We start from the raw sequence: 23,999 nt of genomic DNA on the forward strand, positions 1-23,999 counted from the left end.
TTTAACATATAACCAGAGTTTAATCCAACACTGCAAAGGAGATACCAGTTTCTGCAGAAAACAGTGCATGCAATCCTCTTCAACTTATGTTCTTGTCAAATGAGATGATTATTGTTACACAAACACTTCTGAAAACAAAAACACTTCAAAAACTTAGAAATAAAAGCAAAAGAAAGAAAACTTCAATGTTGTTTTGGTCTAAGATCTGTTGAGTTTATTTTCCAGGAATGATGGACAAATGAGTGGAGCAGAAATATAGGGCGAGTATGTGTGGATAAGCTAGCCTTTAGGAGCGGTGTATTGGCGCAGGAGCGAAGAGATGGCGCTAGACTCAGTCACCTCCTCGGGGAGAGAGCCCTCCATATCTTTGATAAACGGATCTGCTCCAGCGTTGAGAAGAAGCTCTACGATGTCTGCAAACTCGCACGCTGATGCTGAGAGGCAAAGCAAGATAACAAAGGGAGAAATGGTAAAATAAAATAGTTATGTGAAGACAGAAAGCAGATATTCACACTAACTTTGGATGAAACACGTATTGGAAAAACTGAGAATGTCAGCACCTGTGAGTTCAGCAAAACTCAGACTTTGTAAATTCTTACAATTCCAGAGAAATCCAAACCCATCAGACTTTTCTTCCAACACCACTTGACTATTAGCTCTGTACTTTTAGGCAGTAAATGTATTTTATATATTATCAATAGGCACAAAATAACAAATAATACTTGGCATTATGTCTACACAGTTGATTATTTACAATCTGGAGTAAATTTGATTTTTAATGGGACATTTGACATTTCTCAGGTGATAAAAGTTATAATAGTTCTATGGTCAATGAAGTTCTTTACACTAAATCCCTCTCACATAAAACTATCGCAACAGTTTAACCCTCCCACTGTCTTTATGGGCGACCCTGTGAGGAAAGTTGACCATTGAGCAGGATTGATGGTTTATCCCGTGAGGTCCATGTGGCAGGGGAGAGGTGGTGCTCACTCCTCACATTATGGGTCAAGTAACAAGTAACTCATCATCAAGTTATGGGTCGGTAACAAGATGGCACCTGTGCTTGGCTTAGCCGCAGTTACCGGCCACATTTTCAAACTTTTCTCCACTAACCTCCTCTTTTCCACCTTGCTCCTGTCTGCGATCTTCTTCAGTAGTGTCCCTTCTACCATCTCCTATGATCGCCAGACTCTTTTGTCCTTCCGTTTGTTCAAAATCGCCCAAGATGCACCGAGGACGTACCGTCCTGTTTGTTTATCTGAGTGGAGCACTGGCCCGGAGCCAAATGACGATCCCAACCAGCGCACCTCCAGCGATGTTTATCCAGTCCCGGGAAAACATCGGAGGAAAGTAAACGAGCAGGAATCCAGGTGAGAATAAGACTTCTCTTGAAGCGTGGTTTATCTAGGAAACATCGGTGTGATCTTCTAGCTTCTTGTCCTTTGTTTGGCAACTTGTGCGCCACTTCCACAATCCCGCCAGGCCGTGTTGAGGCGTGGTTTATCCGTCCAAGTTTTTTAAGGTCGGTTTATCCTCATTCCTCAGTGGTTTCTCCTCCTGTTCCCTCCATAAGTGGGTTTTATAAACACCATGGATCTAACCCTGCTAATTTACTCCAGCTGTTTCTGTAGTTTCTGATTCCTCCACCTCACTCAGCATGGCTCTATTAAATACCCGCTCTGTTAACAATAAGTCCTTCCTGCTCGATGATCTAATTCTCTCTAAAAACCTGGATTTTCTGTTTCTGACTGACGTTTGGCAGCAAACATCTGATTATTCTGGTCTGATTGAACTCTGTCCGAGTGGTTATTCTTTTCTTAGCCAGTCCTGGGGTTCTGGTCTGGTCCTAGCTGTTGTTTTCAGAGACTATCTTCCATGTAGCTCTACAACCTCTGGTCACTTTGCTTACTTTGACCTGCAGCTGATTAAAGTCGGGCGTAAGGACCCATTTTACTGTGCTGTGGTTTATCGTCCACCTGGTCCAAACAGTTCTTTCCTTCAGGAGTTTAGTGACTTTCTATCCTCCACTGTGAAGCTGTCCAGACTGGTGATTGTAGGTGACTTTAACATCCATGTTGATGATAAATGGTAAAAAAATGGCCTGTATTTGATATAGCGCCTTCTAGAGTCCTGGAACCCCCCAAGGCGCTTTACAACACAATCAGTCATTCACCCATTCACACACACATTCACACACTGGTGGGGATGAACTACAATGTAGCCACAGCTGCCCTGGGGCGCACTGACAGAGGAGAGGCTGCCGAGCACTGGCGCCACCGGTCCCTCCGACCACCACCAGCAGGCAATGTGGGTTAAGTGTCTTGCCCAAGGACACAACGACAGCGACAGACTGTGCGGGTCTCGAACCTGCGACCTTCCGATTGCGAGGCGAGCACTTAACTCCTGTGCCACCGTCGCCCTCTGATCACTTTGCCATGAATTTCTCCAGCCTTATGGACACCTTCAGCTTTACCCAGCATGTTTCTGGCCCCACACACACACCAGGGGACACACTCTGGACCTTTTTTTTACCCTGGGTCTAAATGCTGACAGTGTTTGTCCTGAGGACGTTTATATTTCAGATCACCATTGCATTTTCTTTAACTTGTCAGTTTCTGCGTCCCCACCTCCTGCTCGCCGTATGGTTAGTTCTCGTTTTCTTAATGAGAGCACAGCTAGCAATTTTTCTGCTGCTTTTTATCCACCCTGTTCTTCTGATAACGACCCAGATTCCTTAACTTCTCAGTTCAACGAGCACTGCCTCTCCATTCTGGACAACATCTGTCCTGTCAGAACCAGATCAGTTCCTGCAGTAAACCCTACTCCCTGGTTTAATGACAGCTTTCGCAGCCTAAAGAGCCAATGCAGAAAAATTGAGCGCTTGTGGAAGAAAACCCATCTCCACGTCCATCTGCTGCACCTAAAGGATCTTCTGACATGCTTTAACTCTGCAGTCAGAGACGCTAGGGTTTCCTATTTCTCCAACCTGGTGTCCCAGAGCAAAGGGAACACCAAGGTGCTCTTTAACACCATCAGCAGCATTGTCTCTCCTGCCTCTCCTACAGCCTCCATCCACTCTGTTACAGACTGTGAGAACTTTCTGTCTTTCTTTGTGGACAAAGTCAATAAGGTTAGATCTAGCATCTCTCCTTCAGCCTTATCGCTGCCTCTCCCGACTCCAACCAGGCCCATCATCCTAGATAGCTTTGCTCCGGTTTCTTTGCCTGAGTTAACCAAACTAGTTAACTCTATGAAGACCTCTGCATGCCCCCTCGACATCTTACCCTCATCTTTGTTTAAAAGTGCTTTTCAGTCCATCGGTCCCAGCGTGCTCTCTATAATTAATGCTTCTCTGGTTTCTGGTCAGGTCCCTGCTCCCTTTAAGAACGCTGTAACCCACCCGCTTTTTAAAAAACCGAGTCTCGACCCCTATCTCCATAGCAGCTTCAGACCCATCTCTAAACTTCCGTTCATCTCCAAGATCTTGGAAAAGGTTGTGGCTAAACAACTCACAGCTGCTCTTGATGAACATAACATCTATGATTGCTTATACAGTCAGGTTTTCGTGGAGCTCATTCTACTGAAACGGCTCTTCTTAGGGTCTCTAATGACATTCTGACTCAGTGATGCAGGGAACTGTTATGTTCTAGTCCTGCTGGACCTGACTGCAGCCTTTGACACTGTTGACCATCAACTGCTACTGGAGAGGCTGAGAGACTGGGTAGGCCTATCAGGAACTGCTCTGGAGTGGTTCTCCTCTTATCTCTCTGAGCGCTCCTTTTCTGTGGCCATCTCCAAGTTTAGGTCCTCCACCACCTCTCTTACCCATGGTGTTCCACAAGGTTCTGTGCTGGGACCTCTGCTCTTCCTCCTCTACCTGCTCCCTCTTCAGCACATCCTGAGCTCCTTCAAAGGAATCTCCTACCATCTTTATGCAGATGACATCCAACTTTACATCTCCTTTAAGTCCCATGAGATGTCTAAGCTGCAGCTGTTACACACCTGCTTAGACTCTATCAAAGCCTGGATGACTGGGAGCTTTCTTCAGCTGAATGAAGATAAGACTGAGATCTTCATCTGTGCCCCAGACAATCTGGTTCCCAAAGTCAGAGACTCTCTTGGTCAACTTGCTTCTCACACCAAACCTTCCGTCAGGAATCTTGGCGTGACCTTTGGCCCAGCTCTCACCCTGGATTCTCATGTCAGTTCTCATATTCACTCTTCCTTCTTCCATCTCAGGAACATTGCTAAGCTGAGTCCCATTCTGTCCCGCTCTGAACTAGAGACTGTTCTCCACACCTTAATCTCCTCACGCTTAGACTACTGTAACTCTCTTTTCACGTGTCTGAGCAGAACCTCCCTGAACCGTCTACAGGTGGTTTAGAATGCCTGTGCTCGGCTTTTGGCCAAGTCCTCCAAACACACCCACATCACTCCGCTTCTCCTCCAGCTTCATTGTCTGCCAGTCAACGTCAGGGTTCATTTCAAGATCCTGGTTCTGGTCTATAGGGCCTTACATGGACAAGCACCATCTTACATTGGTGATCTTCTTGGTCCTTACACCCCCAGCAGGTCCCTGAGGTCCAGTGATCAAAGTCTACTGGTTGTGCAGCACACCAGGCTAAAGACCAAAGGTGATTGATCATTTGCTGGTGTGGCCCCCAGACTCTGGAACTCTCTCACCCTGAGCCTGAGATCAGTGAACTCCTTTAAAAAACAGCTGAAGGCTCACTTGTTCAAGCTGGCTTTTGTATTATCTTCTTCACCATTCTCTCTTTATTCTGCTCTCCCTACCTATACCACCTTCCTCAGGATCCACTGATTTCCCTCTTTCCTAGTCACTATCTCTCTTTCTTAACATTTTTTAATCACAATTGTCTATTTTTTGCTCATTTTAAATATATTTTTAACCATTTTCTAAATTCTTTTTTTTATATTTTTACATTTTTTGTTTTTGTGAAGCGCCTCGTGATTTTTTTCTTGAGAGGCGCTATAGAAATGATATTTTCTTCTTCTTCTTGGTCAACTTTCCTCGAGGGATCACACCCATTAGGACAGTTGGAGGGTTAAATCTTAACAGTTTCAGTTCCTTACAGTCTAATTTATGCTTCTCCATCTGCGTTGGTACAGAGACACGTAACGTCATTATTTGTTGTTGCTAGGGCTCTCAAACAGGTGTGCAAAGACAGATGCTAAACATCTGTCGAATGAGATGAAGAACACAAGCTTGTGATTGGTCAGGACGGTGCTTCCTTTAAAGTCGTCAACAGCACCGCCATTGCCCCTTCAAAAAAATAAAAAGAGGGCTAAAGATATCTAGCGGCAGACACGGGGTAGCTTGTAGAATTTCTTGTGGAAAAACTCTAAAAATATGAATGTTTATTCACTCGTGACTGGAAGAGTAAAGATACGCTGCAAGCATTTTACTCCTGGACGGAAATGATGGGAAACGTGTGTTTAGAGGTGTTGAGCGGATGAAGAGGTGAAGGAGAATGAGGGACAATTTTGTCCGTGTTAAAAAGTCTCTGAAATACAAAAAACACCACATAAACAATGCACTATCTTGGACCAGATAAAGGATCCCCCAGATAAGCGCTACACCCGGGGAATTGCTGTGCAACATCTCCCAGGTGATGGAGATGTCCAAAGGCAAAACATCTCTGTCAATGCGTGTGTGTCTCTCCCTTGCGGGGCTGACGGAGAAACATGAATTAGGCTTAGGTTATTTTAGGGCTCTGTCACTTTAAGAAAACAAGCTGGAGCTGACCATGCCTTCCCATCCCCTGTTCAGGCTGCTATAAGCTGAGAAGCTCATATATCCTGGAGGGGCTCGGAGTAGAATCACTGATTCTCCAGCAGCAGCTCTCTCTTACACATACCAAATGTTTCTATTCTTATTTCCCTGTGTGTGATGTCACAAATAGGTAATTTTTGAAATCCAAACATGGAAGAAAATGGATGGTTGGATTTTTTTTTATGTTGGGAGTGTTTCTACAAGCAGTGGAGACTCATGTGGCAGTGCAGTGAGTTTGGTGTAATATGTCCCGTTTAAAAACTATTGTGGTTGGTTGGTCAACAAAATGTGGCTAAAATGTTGTAATAAACAGTGATATTCGATTTCTGTAAATGCTAAAATAATGAGATCAAAGTTTCATTTAATGAAGCTGATTTTAAAGTGTAATGAATTGATATAAGATGAAAAAAATAGCAAATATTTGCCATTTAATAAAAATATTTGGCTTGCAGCCATGCTTGTGCACATTTGGCGGTAGCAAAATAGAAAAAAGGTTTACTATTAAGCTTCTTTTAGTGAGGAAAATCCATCCATCCATCCATCCATTTTCATCCGTTTATCCAGAGTCGGGTCGCGGGGGCAGTAGCCTACGTCAAAAGGTCCAGATTTCCCTCTCCCCAGCCACTTGGGCTAGCTCCTCCAGGGAAATCCCAAGGCGTTCCCTAGCCAGGTGAGAGACATAGTCCCTCCAACGTGTCCTGGATCTACCTTTAGGCCTCCTCCCGGTTGGACGTGCCCGGAAAACCTCACCTTGGAGGCGTCCAGGAGGCATCCTGACCAGATGCCCGAGCCACCTCAATTGGCTCCTCTTGATGTGGGGGAGCAGCGAATCTACTCCGAGCCCCTTCCAGATGATCGAGTTTCTCAACCTATCTCTAAGAGAAAGCCCAGCCACTCTGCTGAGAAAAATCATTTCGGCAGCTTGTATCCGCAATCTCGTTCTTTCGGTCACTACCCAAAGCTCATGACCATAGGTGAAGGTAGGAACGTAGATCGACACGTAAATCGAGAGCTTCGCCTTCTGACTCAGCTCTCTCTTCACCACGACAGACCGGTACAACGCCCGCATCACTGCAGATGAAGCACCAATCCGCCTATCGATCTCACGCTCCAGTTTTCCCTCACTGGTGAACAAGACCCCAAGATACTTAAACTCCTTCACTAGGGGCAGGACCTCATCCCTGACCCGGATAAAGCATTCTACCCTTTTCTGAATCAAGACCATGGTCTTGATTCTCATCCCAGCTGCTTCACACTCGGCTGCAAACCACTCCAGCAAAAGCTGAAGATCATTCTGATGAAGCCAACAGGACCACATCATCTGTAAAAAGCAAAGACCTGATCCTCAGGCCACCAAAACGGATGCCCTCCACACCTTGGCTGCACCTAGAAATCCTGTCCATAAAGGTTATGAACACAATCTATGACAAAGAGCAGCCTTGGCGGAGTCCAACTCTCACTGGGAACGAGCCCACTTACTACCGGCAATGCGGACCAAGCTCTGACACCGGTCATACAGGGACCTAACAGCCCGTATCAGAGGGCCTGGTACCCCATACTCCTGGAGTACCCCCCACAGGGCCACCCGAGGGACGCGGTCAAATGCCTTCTCCAAATCCACAAAATACATGGTTGGGTAAATTCCCACACACCCTCCAGGATCCCCCTAAGGGTATAGAGCTGGTCCAGTGTTCCACGGCCAGGACGAAAACCACATTACTCCTCCTGAATCTTGGGTTAAACAATCCGATGGACCCTCCTCTCCAGAACCCCTGAATAGACCTTACCAGGAAGGCTCAGGAGTGTGATCCCCTGTAGTTGGAACACACCCTGTGTTCCCCTTTTTAAATAAGGGAACCACCACCCCGGTCTGCCAGTGCAATGGGACTGCCCCCAATGTCCACACGATATGGCACAGCCGCGTCAGCCAACACAGCCCCACAACATCCAGAGCATTAAGGAACTCCGGGCGGATCTCATCCACCCCTGGAGCCTTGCCACAGAGGAGCTTTTTAACCACCTCAGCACCAGAGATTTGAGAGCCCAACTCAAAGTCTCCAGACTCTGCTTTCTCACTGGAAATTGTGTCGGTGGGATTGAGGAGGTTTTCGAAGTATTCTGCCCACTGATCCACAATGTCCTAGGTAGAGGTAAGCAGCACAGCGTCCCCACTACAAATAGTGTTGGTAGTGCGCTGCATTCCCCCCTGAGGCGCCGGATGGTCGACCAGAATCTCCTCGAAGCCGTACGGAAATCTTGCTCCATGGTCTCTCTGAACTCCTCTCACACCTGGGTTTTTGCTTCGGTGACCACCCGAGCCGCATTCTGCTCGGACTGCCGGTACCTATAAGCTGCCTCTGGAGTCCCGCAGAACAAAAAGACCTGATAGGACTCTTTCCTCAGCTTGACAGCATCCCTAACCGCCGGTGTCCACCAGCGGGTTCGGGGGTTGTCACCACAACAGGCACCAACAATCCTGCGAGGCACAGAACAGGGTCCATTCAGACTCAATGTCCCCCGCCTCCCCCGGAACATTTTGGAAGTTCGGTCGGAGGTGGGAATTGAAGCTCCTTCTGACAGGAGACTCTTCCAGACATTCCCAGTAGATGGGAGGTCTGAGCCAACTCATCACCAGGTAGTGGTCAGTTGACAGCTCTGCCCCTCTCTTGCCCCAAGTGTCCAAGACATGCGGTCGCAGGTCAGATGAAACAACAACAAAGTTGATCATCGAGCTGCGGCCTAAGATATCCTGGTGCCAAGAGCACATATGGACACCTTTATGTCTGAACATGGTGTTCATTATGGACAATCCATGTCTAGATTTCTATGTCCCCTAAAGTATCCATCCATCCATTCATCCATTTTCTGAACCCGCTTGTTCGTGTGGGGTCGCCGGGGGGGGGGGGGGGGGGGGGGTACCTATCTCCAGCGGTCAATGGGCAATCAGGCAGGGTACACCCTGGACAGAGAGCCAGTCCATCGCAGGGCAACACAGAGACACATAGGACAGACAATGATGCACACACACTCACACCTAACGACAATTTAGACAGACCAATTAACCTAACAGTCATGTTTATGGACTGTGAGAGGAAGCCGGAGTAACCAGAGAGAACCCAGGCATGCACCGGGAGAGCATGCAAACTCCATGCAGAAGAATCCCAGGCCGGGAGGCGAACCCAGGACCTTCTCGCTGCAAGGCAACAGCTCTAACCACTGTGCCACTGCGCAGCCCCCTCTAAAGTAGATTAAAGTCATTTTTATTATTTTGCGAATCGAAAAAAAAAAGTTAAACATACTGACCACAGAATGGCTCAGTACTGGCCATCAGCTGCCCTGACTTTTAAAGATTAGCGTCAAAATCAACCTCTAAAGTAATGAGGACCTGGTCTGAGAAAATTTACCTGATGTCTTTGCTTCATGGACGGTGGTTTAATACAGTATATACAGTTCTTCAGTTTATGAAAAGCCCATCTGCAGGCCCGGTGCTGACACTGGTCTGGACCCGAGCTTCCTTCAAACACTTCATTTCTGCCCCACTGGCAATTTGTGCCCTGCTAAAAGGGTCTTCCCTCTCTCTCCTTCAGTCCAGCGTGAAGAAGGGAGGGGGGACAGCTTGCACTTTCTTAACCCAGTTAGTAGGTCTCTTCATCCCTGATGCACCTCTAGCCCGCTCTTGCTCCCCCTCCTCCCCCTCAGCTCCTCTCTTGTTGTGAGTGCACCTCTCAGTATCAATCGCTAGCTCCTTTTAAAATGCAGACTTTGTGCTGTGCCACGTCCGCTGATGTCAGCAGCTGCAGTGATTGACAGTCGGGCCTTTTAACCCGCAGCACAAAGGCGGCTGGCGGGCTAGCTAGCAGCAGTGCAAGCACATGAGATGTGATGAGACATCGAAACGCATGCGGGTGTGTAGGCAAATGTGTGTGTATGATCGACTTGTGTTTAAGTGAATAGCAGGAGGTGTGTGAAGTGTAAAAAGCTTCAAGAATCTCTAATCTTTGAGCCAGAATAAAAAACTAACAAAGCTTGACAGGTTTTCTGGTAGCAGACCTCTTGTTGCTCTAAACAGTGTTTTATTCAGCCAGTCACGCGTGTGTGTGCACGTGGCGAGTGTCTCGCCTGGGCCTTGAGCTGTTAAAAGTGGCCAGCTCTCAGGGGAGCAGTAGAGGAGGAGAATAATTTATGGTGAGCAGTAAACCCTCAATTAATCACTTGCCAGGTAGTGTGGCCCTTTGCAAAGAGAGGTAGGAAGGAATTTTCATTCTCTGCTATTTGTCTCTTTGAGTTCATCGCTTATGTTTATTAGTCATCTTTTTACACGCCATCCTCAGGGGTTCCTCTGATGAACGTGTGTGTGTGCGTGCGTGCGTGCGTGCGTGTGTGTGTGTGTGTGTGTGTGTGCGCGCGTGCTTGCGAGCAGCTTTACAGTAGGTGATGCAACTTGCCCACCCTAACGCCACCAGGCAGGGGGACAGATGGTGTAATCTCACACACACACACACACACACACACACACACACACACACACACACACACACACACACACACACACACAGGCTCAGAGGACATGAGAACCGCCCCTCGGGGACATGTGTGCTGGGGCATGAGAGGGTCACGAGAGTCTAAGGACCACTGCTGATTTCCTCTGGGAGGTCTGGCGATTATTACACACACATACACACATGCTCACGAACATACCAAAAGACACAGGTGTAAATCCACAAGGAGGACAAAAAAGAAAAAGAAAAACAACTCCTGGAAATTAAGATGTGGACAAAGGAGGGAGCTGGAGGAAGAGATGATGAATTCGGGACAAATGCAGTCAAGGAGTGGGTGTGTACAGAAAACAAGCTGCTGTAAATAAAAGGGGAAGGCGCATGCAGACAACATACTGATGACAGTGTACAATTTTTGAAGTGCTGAGATGAATATTAGAGACCCTCTTACCATAATGTAGCGCTGTCTGTCCTTCATTATCCTGTAAAAGGCAAAACAAGCATTTAATTCAGCAGAACTGTGGCTGTGGAAGGATAAAACACTCTACGGAGAGCAAATTCAAAGAATAAATTCAAGAATTTGATACACGGCATGAGAGGAGCTGTAAATTATAGCTGGGGCTTCCCAAGAGAAAAAGTGGCATCTACTAGAATACCAATTAACGTTTTTTATCTGGACAAAGGGTGCCATGTTTTTATTGTACTAAAGGGGTATTATAAGAAAATGAAATATTGATTTGAGAAGCCTGTGACCCACAAATCTGAACTTCCAAGTCACATCCAGGAATGGTCAGTTTCATTAATTCATTTCATTTATTTATAAAGCACCTTCCACAACATTATCAGCAGACCAAGGTGCTGAACACAACCATAAAGCTCACGATAAGAACAAATATAATGTTGTGTATCATTAAAGATAAGAAAAATAAAAACAATCGTAAAAACATTAAAGGGACTTTACGGAGTTTTGAAGTTTTATGCTCGCGATTGCCCCCTCAGGCCAAAAGCGTAACGGCAGCTTCAATAGCAGGCTCGTGCACGAGGTGCACATGCTGTACGTGCACACTCCTTAATGAAAATAGCAGCTGAGACAGTCCCTTGTGTGTGTGTGTGTGTGTGTGTGTGTGTGTGTGTGTGTGTGTGTGTGTGCGTGCGTGCGTGTGTGTGCGTGCGTGTGTGTGCGTGCGTGCGTGTGTGTGAACCGGAGGACAGAGGACAGGAGAACGCGCAGCTATTTAATTAACTAATTTGGTTCTGTACCTTTCTCTTCAGCACAGCCGACAAAGGTTTAAGATGGGTCAGTCTACCTGCATGCTCAGATCATTCCATTCGCTTGCTTGAAAAATTGTTCCAAAATGAAAATTGAACCCACATCTTTTTTTATCTGTGAATTCAATGCAGTTCGGTGAGTCTCAAATAAAAATTTGGGCATCTTACTGTAAAAAATATACCATTAATGTAAAAAAGAAACTCTAAATAAAACATGTTCACATCCAGAATCCAACCCGGGTCTTCTGCACGAAAGTCCGACGTCTTACTAGGCGAGCTAAAGCGCAAGTGACGTCCTTCGTATCTGTAACATTTATATGCTTGATTACAGCTAAAACAACGTTCAAAGAACGGTGCCTGAGCATGAACTTGCATGAAGCAGCCTGCTCGACCCGAGCAGCTCTCTTTTTCTGTGATTTTACAGAAAAACAGGCAATCACAGTAAAAATGCCAGGGCTCATTCTACAGGGCCAGGGCATTGCAGGAGAATGTATGAAGAAGAAATTTATTATTTCTATACATGTTTTGGCTGTCAAACTTCCATAATGCCCCTTTAAAACGACACTCAATAAAAACAGGACACTGTTAAGTGAGCAAAAAAATACAATAAAAACTATAATAGCACGTGTTGACGTTCCATGAAGACAAAACATTCAAACAAACATTCTCTCCCAAGGTTCCTGCACTCTGTGAAAGCCAGGCGTCAACATTCTTCACTCTGAATAAGTGAAGAATCCACGATGTTCTACTTATAAGTTAAATAATCATATGAGATGAAAGAACAAGATGTTTAAATTAAATGTTTGAATAATCTGTGCTTAAATCAATTAATTTGAAATGAGTATTTTTCTTACAATGATCCATCTACATCACAAGGTAGTATATGTTTGATTTAACAAGTTAATCATTGTTTACACTCACACACATTACAATAAGATACTTATTAAGGTTAAGAATCTTGTATCTGAAGGAGGGCGTGGCTTTCTGAGGGATGTTGGTAAAAACTTAGAAACGTGTCAAATTCTGATTTGCCAGACTTGGCCAGAAATCATAAAGAAGTAGTTTAATAAAACAGGATTTACTTCCCGAGTAATTCAGTTTCCAGCTGACCCTCGATTTGGCCAAATCGGGAAAGAAGCCTCTTTTGAAACAAACTCCTTTGACAATTCAAAACCTTTCTGCAACGCTGCAACTGATTACAGACAAAACGGCTCTTTTCAGAGCTACTTCAACTCTCAGACATCCACCTTGGACACCTAATCTGCAGACCCTGGGTTGCATCTCATGGCCGGGGAAGCCAAACTCAGAGGATGCTACTAATCTCTTACTATTGTGGTTTTGACGTCCGGTGACCTCACCACTCAGACCACAAATCTCCGGACCGCCAGGAGAAACTCATACAGGGGCATCGTAAGCCTGTGTAGCGACATGAATGGCCTCATTTGTGACCCAAAGGTCACTTCCTCAGCTGGGTCAAGCCTGGCTGTACTTCTATCTACAGAGTATCCATTACAGGAGACGCAAAGTCTGCAGTTAACCATCTTTAATCTGAACTGCCTTACCATATCTTGACTTCCTTTGCCTCCTCAGCAAGACAAGGATTTTATCACGTTGCAGAAGAATCATTTATAATAAACTCTTTTACTGTTAAATCACCAAAGGTTCATTATAAATGTATTTCATTACTGAAATGAATTATTATTCTGTGGTTAATAATTATTTATGATAATCAGTAATGTTTAATCATGACAAGTGTATTATTTGCATCCTCACACATAGTCTCCATGTTAAATGGTAACCTTGCACTCACATAACCTTTTGTCACATGACAACCCAGAACTTTCTGTCTCTGAGAGGGCGTGTTCCGAGGTATGTTAAGTCTCACCCTCCAACATGCCAAAATCTAATTCGTTAGGATAAGATTACCGGCCGTCGCTTAAAAACTAACTCCTCAGTTCAAGTTCAGTTCTTGAGCTCACCAAATTCTCTCCGTGGCAACGAGAGTCCAGAGGATCGCGTCGGCCGTTCGAAACCTCTACTAAAGCTTTTCTGCCGCGCCGATAGAATTGCTTCAACAAAAATGCCATCTGCAGCACAAGCTGATGCAAACTCCTTCAGAGTTATTAATTTTTTTGAGACCCAACCAGTCGTTGTGACCCGGAGACATCTCAGGACCGACTTGGTAGTACTACGGTTCTTCTACCCACCTCGTGCTTGGGGTCATCATCTCCTCCTGACATCTCAGATCCAAAAGGGGGTCTCCTAACTGGGTGAGGTAGACACTTCCGACAGATTGCCTCTGAATGCCTTTTATTAAGAAATAATTTAGCTTAACTGAAAACCAAATTCTTTCACCCAGAACGCGTTTTTCTCTCTCTAAGATAAAACCTTCTGAGACCCACATTCACACATCCAAACACACACACTTCATGTCTAGTTTCATCCAGACACGGATTGCTTTACAACCAAGCTTTAATGCCAAAGCCTTTAATATATTGTCATTTATGAATTGTCTTTTAAATTGTCATCTTTAAATTGTTAGTAATAAATTCTTAACTTTTTTTAAACTTGACTCTTCATTGAAATAAACACAGAGTGGGTGTATATTGATCACTGAACGAACAAAGATCTTAAGATCTTCTGAATTAACAAATAACTTTGCTATTAAAGTACATCTTTAAAATTAAATATTAATCTTTTGATAAACATAGACCAAGCAAGTTGGTGTATGAATTTACATCTATCATATACATATATACATATATGTATATATGCATGTAAATTTCATTCATTAATTTGTTTGATCTTTCCTAGGAATTAAAACATAAGCTGAATGGCAACAGCCTTTAATTCCTAAATATGTAGTAATCAATGCTACACCTGCATACTAGTGTCTGATGAGGTTTATAAATAACTAACTCTCCAGTCTAGTTCATAACAAACAACACATTCTTTTACACCCAGATTTCACAAGTTCTCTCAGATACAAAGAACAGTTGCCGCAATATCTAGCTTCCATCACAACCTCACATCCACCGTAACAATAGTTTAGGAAAAATAATTAAATTCATTTTATAAACTATATGCTGACTCGGTCTGAATTAATACGAAGTGTGTTTATGGTCCCTGAATGAGCAAAGAACCCTAGAATCTTCTCATTAAACATTCAAAGATCAATCAGATTGACATTTAATATTTGTATGGAATATCACATCTTATTGGGGCGATGGTGGCACAGGAGTTAAGTGCTCGCCCCGTAATCGGAAGGTTGCAGGTTCGAGTCCCGCTCAGTCTGTCGCTGTCGTTGTGTACTTGGGCAAGACACTTAACCCATGTTGCCTGCTGGTGGTGGTCGGAGGGACTGGTGGCGCCAGTGCTCGGCAGCCTCGCCTCTGTCAGTGCGCCCCAGGGCAGCTGTGGCTACATTGTAGCTCATCCCCACCAGTGTGTGAATGGGTGTGTGAATGGGTGAATGACTGATTGTGTTGTAAAGCGCCTTGGGGGGTTCCAGGACTATAGAAGGCGCTATATCAAATACAGGCCATTTACCATTTTATTGGTCATAATTAATATGTATTAATTGCTACAATTTGTATTTGGCGCGGGGGACCACCAACAGCTCTTGCTCAGCGGAAAAGAAGAGACCGAGATGGGACATATCTGTGCAGACAGATAGGAGGGAACAGTGCCTTGAAGAGCCCTGTACACAAGTAGGAGGACCTTAAATTTGGCTCTGTGCTGCACCTGGAGCCAGTGTAAGGCCACCAGCACTGGAGTGATGTGTTCCCAACATCCAGTGCCTGTCAGAAATCTTGCAGCTGAGTTATGGACGAGCTGGAGACTTGCAACCGCGCCCTGACTCAGACTGGCATACAAGGCATTGCCGTAGTAATTTAGAGTAGGGGTCACCATCTCCACTCCTTGAGGGCACCTTGCATGTTTTCATAAATGTTTTCCAGCTTCTGCTACACCTGATTTAAATAAACAGGTCATTATCAGGCTTCTGCAAAACTTAAGGACATTTTAACCGGGCCTTTCCACCAGATGTGTAAGCGCCGCGTAACGTCCGCAAAACGTAGTGCGTGGAAATAAGTTGCCATTTTAGTGGATGAGTGAGTTTCCACCATGAAGTGTTGCTTTTGGACGACTCTCAGAAGCGTAGGGTCACATTCATTACGCTTTGATGGGGTTTGGAGGTAATCAAAAATTTGATTCAAGAGTGCTGGAGAAGACAAACATCTAATACCTGCTGAAATGTTACTATGAGTCTAAAATAACCAACTGGCTACTAAAACACAGCATGTCATGACAGAACCAACCAATCGTCTCTGCTGTTCAATGGAATGTTCTAGCATAACAAAAGGGCTCCGTGATGGTTTTTGTATTCCTTTACTCCACTGAAGCTGTTCGCTCATGTCGTCTTTTAGATGATCCTGACACAAAACTCCAGAAAAATGAAGCAGACTTAATGTCAGAGGGTGACCAAAAATCTGAAGTGGTCTCTCCTGTGCACAAGGCTTTGTGTCCTTGGAACAGTACAAATGTTACTTGAGGTCAAAGGATCAGCGGTACGGATATAACTCTTGTATGAGGTGCTGGACTGAGGAAGGGGATGGGGAAGTGTGTGTGTGTGTGTGTGTGTGTGTGTGTGTGTGTGTGTGTGTGGGTGGGTGGGGTGGGGGTATAATAAGACAGAATATATGACAGGCATCATCAACAGCAGATTCAGTTCTTAATCACCACTCCAGGCTCCCTTTGTACCTCGTAACAATGACAAATGGATCCAACTGTTGCCTCTGGTTTGAGAACAGGAGTGCTTGCTGGGAGGTTTGAAATACTCAGAGAAAGATTAAAAACCCTGAGGTGCTCTGACATTTCCTTCTATCCTGTAAAATGTCATCACAGTGAAAAAATGTTACAAACTCCTAAAACTGCTGGTGAAATTATTCATTAGTCTGTCCACCTTTGACCTTCTAACAGCAGACCTTTCCGTTTTGGTCACTTCTTCCTTGTCTTGTCTCAACCCCAACACCTCTCTTTTCCTGGCTTATTTTCTAACAAAACACACATTCCTTTATTCTTTTATTTCATTTCCAAACCCACCAGTTGTGTCTTTTCATCTACTTTTTATTTCTCCCTTATTTAATTCCAACAACCAACTTTCTCAATTTTTGCCTGGAAAGTTCCAATCCCTTTCCTCTTAATCCCTCATTTCCTTTCCTCCTCTTTTTCCACCTGCCTTGGCCGACTGGACCCGGTGCAGAGTGATCCTATTGTTGTGTTTCTCCTCGTCTCTCAGGGGCAGCACTTTGGGGACCTGCTGATTGGATTAGGGCTTTCTATTCCCTCTGGGTGCATCGCAGGGCACAGATGCAAATCGCCAGCAGCGTGGAAAGCGAAGCAGGAGTTCACTAAAGGCAACAATACTGTCTGTCTGCAGGTCACATCACAACCTGCAGAGTTCTAGATATATTTGGTCTCACAGTAAAATGCATTAAAAACTGAGAAATTAGACAGAGAAACACAAACATGAAGATTGCGGAGTAGAGGAAACTCAATAGTTTTATTTAACATGTGATCCTTAATCTGCAAACAAAAACTACAATTTAACATATAATTTCAAATGTTTATGGAGAATTATGAGAGTGAGTTCATGTGTGCAGCTTTCTTGTATGTCCCAGTGGGGGTCAGTGCCCTGTCCTCAGCGTTCCCTAACGTCCCTGGATGCAGGACGGAAGCTTGATAGAATCACAGGAAATTGGATTGTCTTCCATTTGCTTTGGAGGCGGCATGGAGGAGGCACCTCCCCCGTCTCTGGTGCACCCCTGTTCCCATCCCATTATGAAGGCATGTCATACCAAACCCTTGCTTTTACATGTCACCCAAAGTTTCCCCTTGCAGTGCAGAAATGCTGATGTCAGAAGAGTGCTCCATAAAGCACCGCTGCCAGAGGAGGTGCAGCTCAGAGCAGTATGCATCACCATAATAAGGAGGAGCAATATGCTAAGAAGCAGCACAGTTAGGGGGCTGATCTATCAGTGCATTGGAGCCCTTCTGAATTTAAGCCACGATAATTGATCATTTCTACCACAAAAAAGAAGTGAAGCAAGATAGATGAATGAAAAACAATGAATTATTGCTTTAAGAGAAGGAGCATGCAGTCTTATTTCTTGAGAGAAACAAAAAAAAGAGAGAGAGAGAGAACAGCATAACTACCCACTAGGGGTTGTACCAACTAGTTGACTAGTCGACTAGTCAACTTCACTGCTCTGTAGTGACTTTTAATGCCTTTCATCGACTAGTCACTGTCACGTGATAATGACCGACAAGATGCAGTCCTCGGAAAAGACAGCAGCCTGCTGTCAGCAGGTGACGAGCTCCTGCGCGTCGGGAGGCAACGCGCTGCGCCAGAGCGTCGGTATCTGACGCCCACCGTAAAACGGACATTTGACCAGATTGTGACCTTTACCCTCTTGCAATTTAACCTTCCCCTCACCCCCATCCTAACCTTAATCAGCGTGCACATGCAAAGCTTTGATCGTTGACGCACTCCAGACATCTGCGTCCTGAGCACGGACACAGTAACGTTATCAAATTAGGTGTCGCCACCTCAAAAACAAATTTAACACGCGATCGTTCAGTCAGTTCATTTCCTTTTATGTTCTCTGTCTTTTGTTTGTGCCTGATGCGTGGAGCGGAGCCCATCACCTGTTTTGTCCTCAGGTAACGCACCTTACCGGTGCGGCCAGCGCGTAGTGCGCACTCCGCTGTTTTTGCGGTCGGTAGATCTTTTAGAACGGCAGTTCAAAGGTAACTCATGAGGTGAATATTTATGAACCCAGGTAGCAGTTTTTCTTTAGGATTGAGAGGAGATGCAGGAAGATAATAAACAGAGACAGGACAGAAAAATAGTCAAATAAAAACAAGTTTGTTTTTGTACCTGGTGGTTGCAACAAACAGACACCATTGAAGGTAATCAGAAGTGAGGAACAGAAAATGAGATAATTATTTTAATGTAAAGCAGCAGGAACTCTGAGAGGCTGCAGCCGCATCAGTGAGTTTGCGGCTGCTGCGCAGGGGGAGGGCTGAAGCACAAACTACCGTTGTTAAAAGAGACGTGTTTAACTTTGAAAATGTGGGCGCTCTATTAATTGTCCAAAACTCCAGCGAACCCCCCCCCCCCCCCCCGCGTCAGAAAAAAAACGCTTGGTCACCCATCGTCAGTTTTAGCCGCTTTAGGTGTATGACGTCATCAACGACTAGTCGAAGTAGACTCGATTTTCATTACTTGACGGTCAACTTTTAAAAAATTAGGTCATACAGCCCCTACTGCCCACTGTGCAAAAATCTAATTTGGATGTCATGCAGACGTGGTCGAGACCGACGGACTCAATATAGACATGATCTGCACATCCATGTGACGCTGACTCTTTGCAGGGTAACTAGTCCTAAATTTGCTTTCTGAAAAGTAAAAGGCTAAAGTCATAGATCAAATTAAATGATAAATGACCCGCACTTGTATAGCGCCTCTCAGAGTAAGGACTCCAAAGCGCTTTACAATACAGTCTATCATTCATCCATTCACACACACATTCATACACTAATGGTGATGAGATACTATGTAGCCACATCTGGGAAAAAGGGTTTAAAGGGGAACTTGTCATTTTAGGCTTGCTTTTAGCACCCCTTAGTGTCCGTTTGTAAAACCAAAAGCAACACCTATTTACTCGCTGTGTGTTCGTCTTTTTAACACCTTGAGGTGCCGGTATCCAGCACATTTTGCTTTTAACCCTGCTTCAACACACCTGATTTACATCAGCAGGTGATTAACGGGCTTCTGCAGAGCCTGATGAGCTGCTGCACAGGTGATTTAACCACTGAATCTAGTGTGTTGGAGCAAAGAAACATATACTGGCATAGGAAACGGATTTAAACATATGAAAAAGTTGCCAAGTATCTCTTTAACTGGACTAAACTTGCACATCACGTCATGTTATCCTTTTCTCTCTCTATTAAGGTAGCGCGACTCAGCTGCGAATGACCACAGTCACCAATTCTTGTCATGTGTCTTGCCCAGTGTGTCTGATCTTTGAATTGTGTGTACTGAAACTCTAATTTCCCTTCCCTGGGACAAATAAAGCTTTTCATTTCATTCATTCATAAAAATTCTGACAACCGAACCTCAGCTAAACCACATATCAGGATTAAATCATATAATCAAGCCTATATTTTTGGTGGCAGAAAAGGTAAAATTGTTGGGGGGTTTTAAGAAAACAATAGAAAACACGTTTTACTTCAGAAGTTTTAATATGCAAATAATTAAATCAGAAAAGTCCCATCCTGTGGTATGATATCAGTTCTTCTCAAGCTCTCTTTTCTCAGCTCATTTTTCTGCATCTTAGTAAACTTTCTTGGGCTTTTCTTCCTCTCTTCCCTTCCCGCCTCCTCCTTTTTTCTCCCTGCTATCCCTGACAGCAACATTAAACAAGTGGGGAAAAATGAACAAGCAATTATGATTGATGATCAATGCATGCAGCAGCTGCTGACTTTTATAATGACAGTGGTCGGGGGAGGGAGACGGAGCGAGGATGAATGTGAGTGTAGGGTGGATGAGGGCTGAATCAATAGGGGACTGGGATCATTGGTATGCAGATTCCAGGAGATAGGGTTATGATGAGAAGGTGCCATTAATCAGAGAGCACAACGCAGATCAGATGGAAGAGATGAGGATCCTCCTTCAGTTGTTCACAAGTGTTCCTAGAGCTGAAATGGTGCAACCAAAATCACAGACCAGGCTTCTTCCAAAGCTTAAGTTTTTTTTTGTGAAAGCTATAAATAATCACTATCTCACCTGTTGCCGATCGCTTACTAAACTGCCTTTCTGAAGAAAAACAGCACGACAGGCCTGATAAGCTAACAGCTAGTTAGGCCTAAGTGCATTTCTGCCACCTTAAAAAGGCTTCAGCTAGCATTGCATTCAGAAATATATTTAAATACATTTCTGTAGTTCTTCACCAGCGTTAACATCTACAGCTTTGGTACGTTCTTTCTGTGTTTGGCTTCTAATTCCATTTTTGGTTCTTTTATAAAACACAGGAAAGGTTTCTCTTTACCTTGCTGACAGTTTTGTTTGCGGACTGCAAAACATCCTCAGAGCTGTCGCTGATGGTGGCGTCACTTCCTACTCTGTTTATCTGCCGGCACCAGAGGACATTGTCGCCTTCTGCTGTCCGCTCTCCCCTCTCCGACGATGCAGTCTCATGCGCGATCCAATGAATAAACCCCATCGTCTATGTTCATGGTCCCACATCCACGTCTCCTTATCTCTATAGCTTCCTTTGTCCATCTTTTGTATTTCTGTTGTTCGGTGTTCATGATCCTTGTGTTGTCCCAGTCCATTATATGGTTTTCTCGTGTGCAGTGATCTGTTACGGCTGACTTCTTTATTGTTCTTTCTGCTTCTTGTTTTGCTGCTCTTGTGTGTTTTCGACTTGTTTCTCTCTCACACTCCTTTCTATGTTCTATTGTTCGTATGTTGAGTTGGCGTCCGGTTTCTCCTATGTATGTTTTATTGCAGAGTTTGCATGGGATTTCGTAAACGATTCCACATTTATGTCCTGCTTGTGTCTTGTCTTTTGGGTGTACTAGTCTGTTTCTAACTGTTGTGTATGGTTTTGTTGGTGTGTTTATGTTGTGTTTTTTCATTGTTGCTCTTATTTTTTCTGTTATGCCTTTGATGCATGGTAGGGTTATCACTGGTTTTGGTTCTTGTCTTTCTGGGTTTCTGGTTCTTTGCTTAGGTTGTTTTTCTCTCTCTGTTGTTGTTTGTTGTTTTCATTTGTTTATTGCCCATGTCGGGTATCCGCAGGTCTTTAAAGCATGTTGTATGTGTTTATCCTCTTGTTTACGGTCTCTTTCTTCTGTTACCATGTTTGCTCGGTGATATAATGTTCTGATTACTGATATTTTGTGTATGGTGGGGTATTCTGATGTCCATAATAAGTATTGGTCTGGTCTGTGTGTTGGTTTCCTATATGTGTTTATGTTTAGGGTCCCGTCGGTCTGCCTGGTTATTTTCATGTCCATAAATGCTATACTGCCTTCTGTTTCTGACTCATATGTGAACTTTATTTTGCCTGTGTCGTCAATGTTATTCAAGTGTTGTGTTAGTGTTTCTGTTTGTCCCTTTGGTATGATTTCCAGTATGTCATCTATGTAGTGTTTCCATAATTTTATTTTGCAGTTGGGGGGGGGGGGGGGCAGTGGCTATGGCTTTTTGTTCTAGGTCTTCCATGAGAAACTCCTAGACCCCCCCCCCCACACACACACACACACACACACACCTCTGTCCGTGTCTGGCCGGAATTACAAAGCATTAAAGACACAATAACAATAAAGTTTTAAGTATCAGGCGTGACATTAAAAGCAGAAGCTTTGATGCTCCAACAGAGTAAATCTGTAAGGCTTGTCACCAGCATTCAGACATTAATTCTGTTTGCTTCACAGCCAGACAGGACACGGGGAAAAAAATAATTAAAAAGAAGGGTCTTGCCAAAGGACACAACGGCAGCATTCTGTGGTCAGAGCCGGGATCCAACCTGCAAGCTTCCAACAACCCGCTCTACCTCCAGAGCAACTGCTGTCTCTAGTATTAAGTTTCCCAGTATTATCTTTTGTTTTAAATAAGTGATACTATTTGTGTGGTTCAGATTAAAATGCGTATCTTGTGAATTAGATTGCAACATATTAGTAATCAGTAAACAGTTTAGTAATCTCTCCATTATAATACAGGAAATTCAAACTCCTGCTAAGTAGAAAACAGCCCAGAGTGCAATGCAAAATCGACAGAAGTGCAGAATTTATAAAATACATTTTTATGAGCCATTGTAAAATATGTGATTGGAGCCATTTTAGGATTGCAGCAGTATTGGCTACACCTTAAACTAGCCATTAGCTCATCGGCCCTATCTACACTTGGGAGAGATGTGAATTATTTATAACTTTTACACAAAAATGATCATAAAATGGGCTAAAAATGTATATGAAATAAGTGTAATTTCTCTAGCTGATGGGTTTAGGGTTTTTAATTTGGCCGATGAAAGCATTATAGCAAAGTAAGACATTCTCCCCAATTCCTTCATATTGGTTTCTTGCATCTTTTTAAACAGGGATAATTATTCTTCAAAAATCAGCACCATTGATGATGTCTTACATACAAAAAAATCTAAATAGCTTTTTACCATCAACTCAATAAAGTTTGTGACAAATTATCTGCTGTGAGTGTCAACAAATCAGGTTCTGGAGAAACTGGGATCCTAAATATATTGCAGCAGTTTTTAAACTTAAAATATGACGCTGTATTTGGGAATAAGATGATAGATGAATGTTTTCTTGCCTGAGTTTTGCCATGTACTCTTCTCTGTTCATCCTGGGTGTACATCTGGATGGACCCCCCTCCCTGCCATTTAAAAGGATCTGCAGACTGGGGCCTGCTGAAATTGAATTTAGGTGTCCTCTCTGAGCAGGGAGAGGCAACTCTGCCATTCAGTGTGTGAGCACTGCTACCCATGGACAGATTAGGCTGACACTAAACTCTCTGCCCTTGACACCATCATGGAGAGTCCTTCAGGTTCGGGGAGTTTCCTCTTCCTCTCATCACCCAGAGCAGGTAAATCCTTAAAATTGTTGGCTTTGCTTTTTGTCCAAGACATAAAATCCAACATCATTGGGGATATGTTTGATTTTTCCATTTTAATTTTCACACCAGAAAAATGAATCCTTTCTTTTTGCTGTTTCTTCATGCATGTATTATCCAGCACATATACCCCCCTCCCCACATCACCAAGCTTGCTTATTCTCATGGGACATCTCAGCCTCCATTAAAGGCATCAAAGGAGGAGGGTATGGTTGAGCCCCAGATTTAACATCACTGGAGGCCCTGTCTGTCCTCCTGTGGCTCATCGATGATGTTTAAAAAGAAATATATGAAATAAATAAATACATAAAAAGAGTGTAATATGAAAATCAATGCCAGTGGCGGGAGGCTGGAGCTGAGGCATTTGGAGTGAGGGACTCATAAAGCTGAGTACTGCAGGAGACGGATGGAAGGCAAAACACTTACTTTGTTTATTCTCTCTCCTCAACCCCGTCCCCTCCCCTCGTTGTCTGAATCCAGCTCTCACCCCCTCACTCTCTCCCTCTTCTCTGTCTGAAACAGTCGAGGACAGCTTTAATGCTCCCGACAATTTATGTGGATGGTTAAGAACGATGGAAATCAAATAGCTGAGTGTAGGAAAGGCCCAGTGAGTGGCCAATAAGAAAGAAACAACAGCTGATGATGGCAAAGAGGACTGTTACCTGCTGGAATGGCTCTTTAGGCTGCACTATTACTGTCAAGTCGGTGGCTCTTTTCTGAGTGCTCATATTATAGATTAATAACT

General features: G+C 44.1%; 1 protein-coding gene across 1 annotated transcript in view; it reads right to left on the bottom strand.

Annotated features, from left to right (window-relative positions):
• Positions 1-23,999, bottom strand: part of acbd6 (acyl-CoA binding domain containing 6) — a 54,720-nt gene continuing 30,721 nt past the window's right edge. Inside the window, exons 7-8 of the mRNA XM_015971316.3 lie at positions 10,742-10,772; positions 1-434 (exon numbers count right to left, since the gene is read on the bottom strand). Coding sequence (XP_015826802.1) covers positions 280-434; positions 10,742-10,772 — 186 coding nt within the window. The 3' untranslated portion in view covers positions 1-279. The remainder of the gene's footprint in view (positions 435-10,741; positions 10,773-23,999) is intronic.

The sequence above is a fragment of the Nothobranchius furzeri genome, chromosome 8 (genome assembly GCF_043380555.1).
Source record: "Nothobranchius furzeri strain GRZ-AD chromosome 8, NfurGRZ-RIMD1, whole genome shotgun sequence".
NCBI lineage: Eukaryota > Metazoa > Chordata > Actinopteri > Cyprinodontiformes > Nothobranchiidae > Nothobranchius > Nothobranchius furzeri.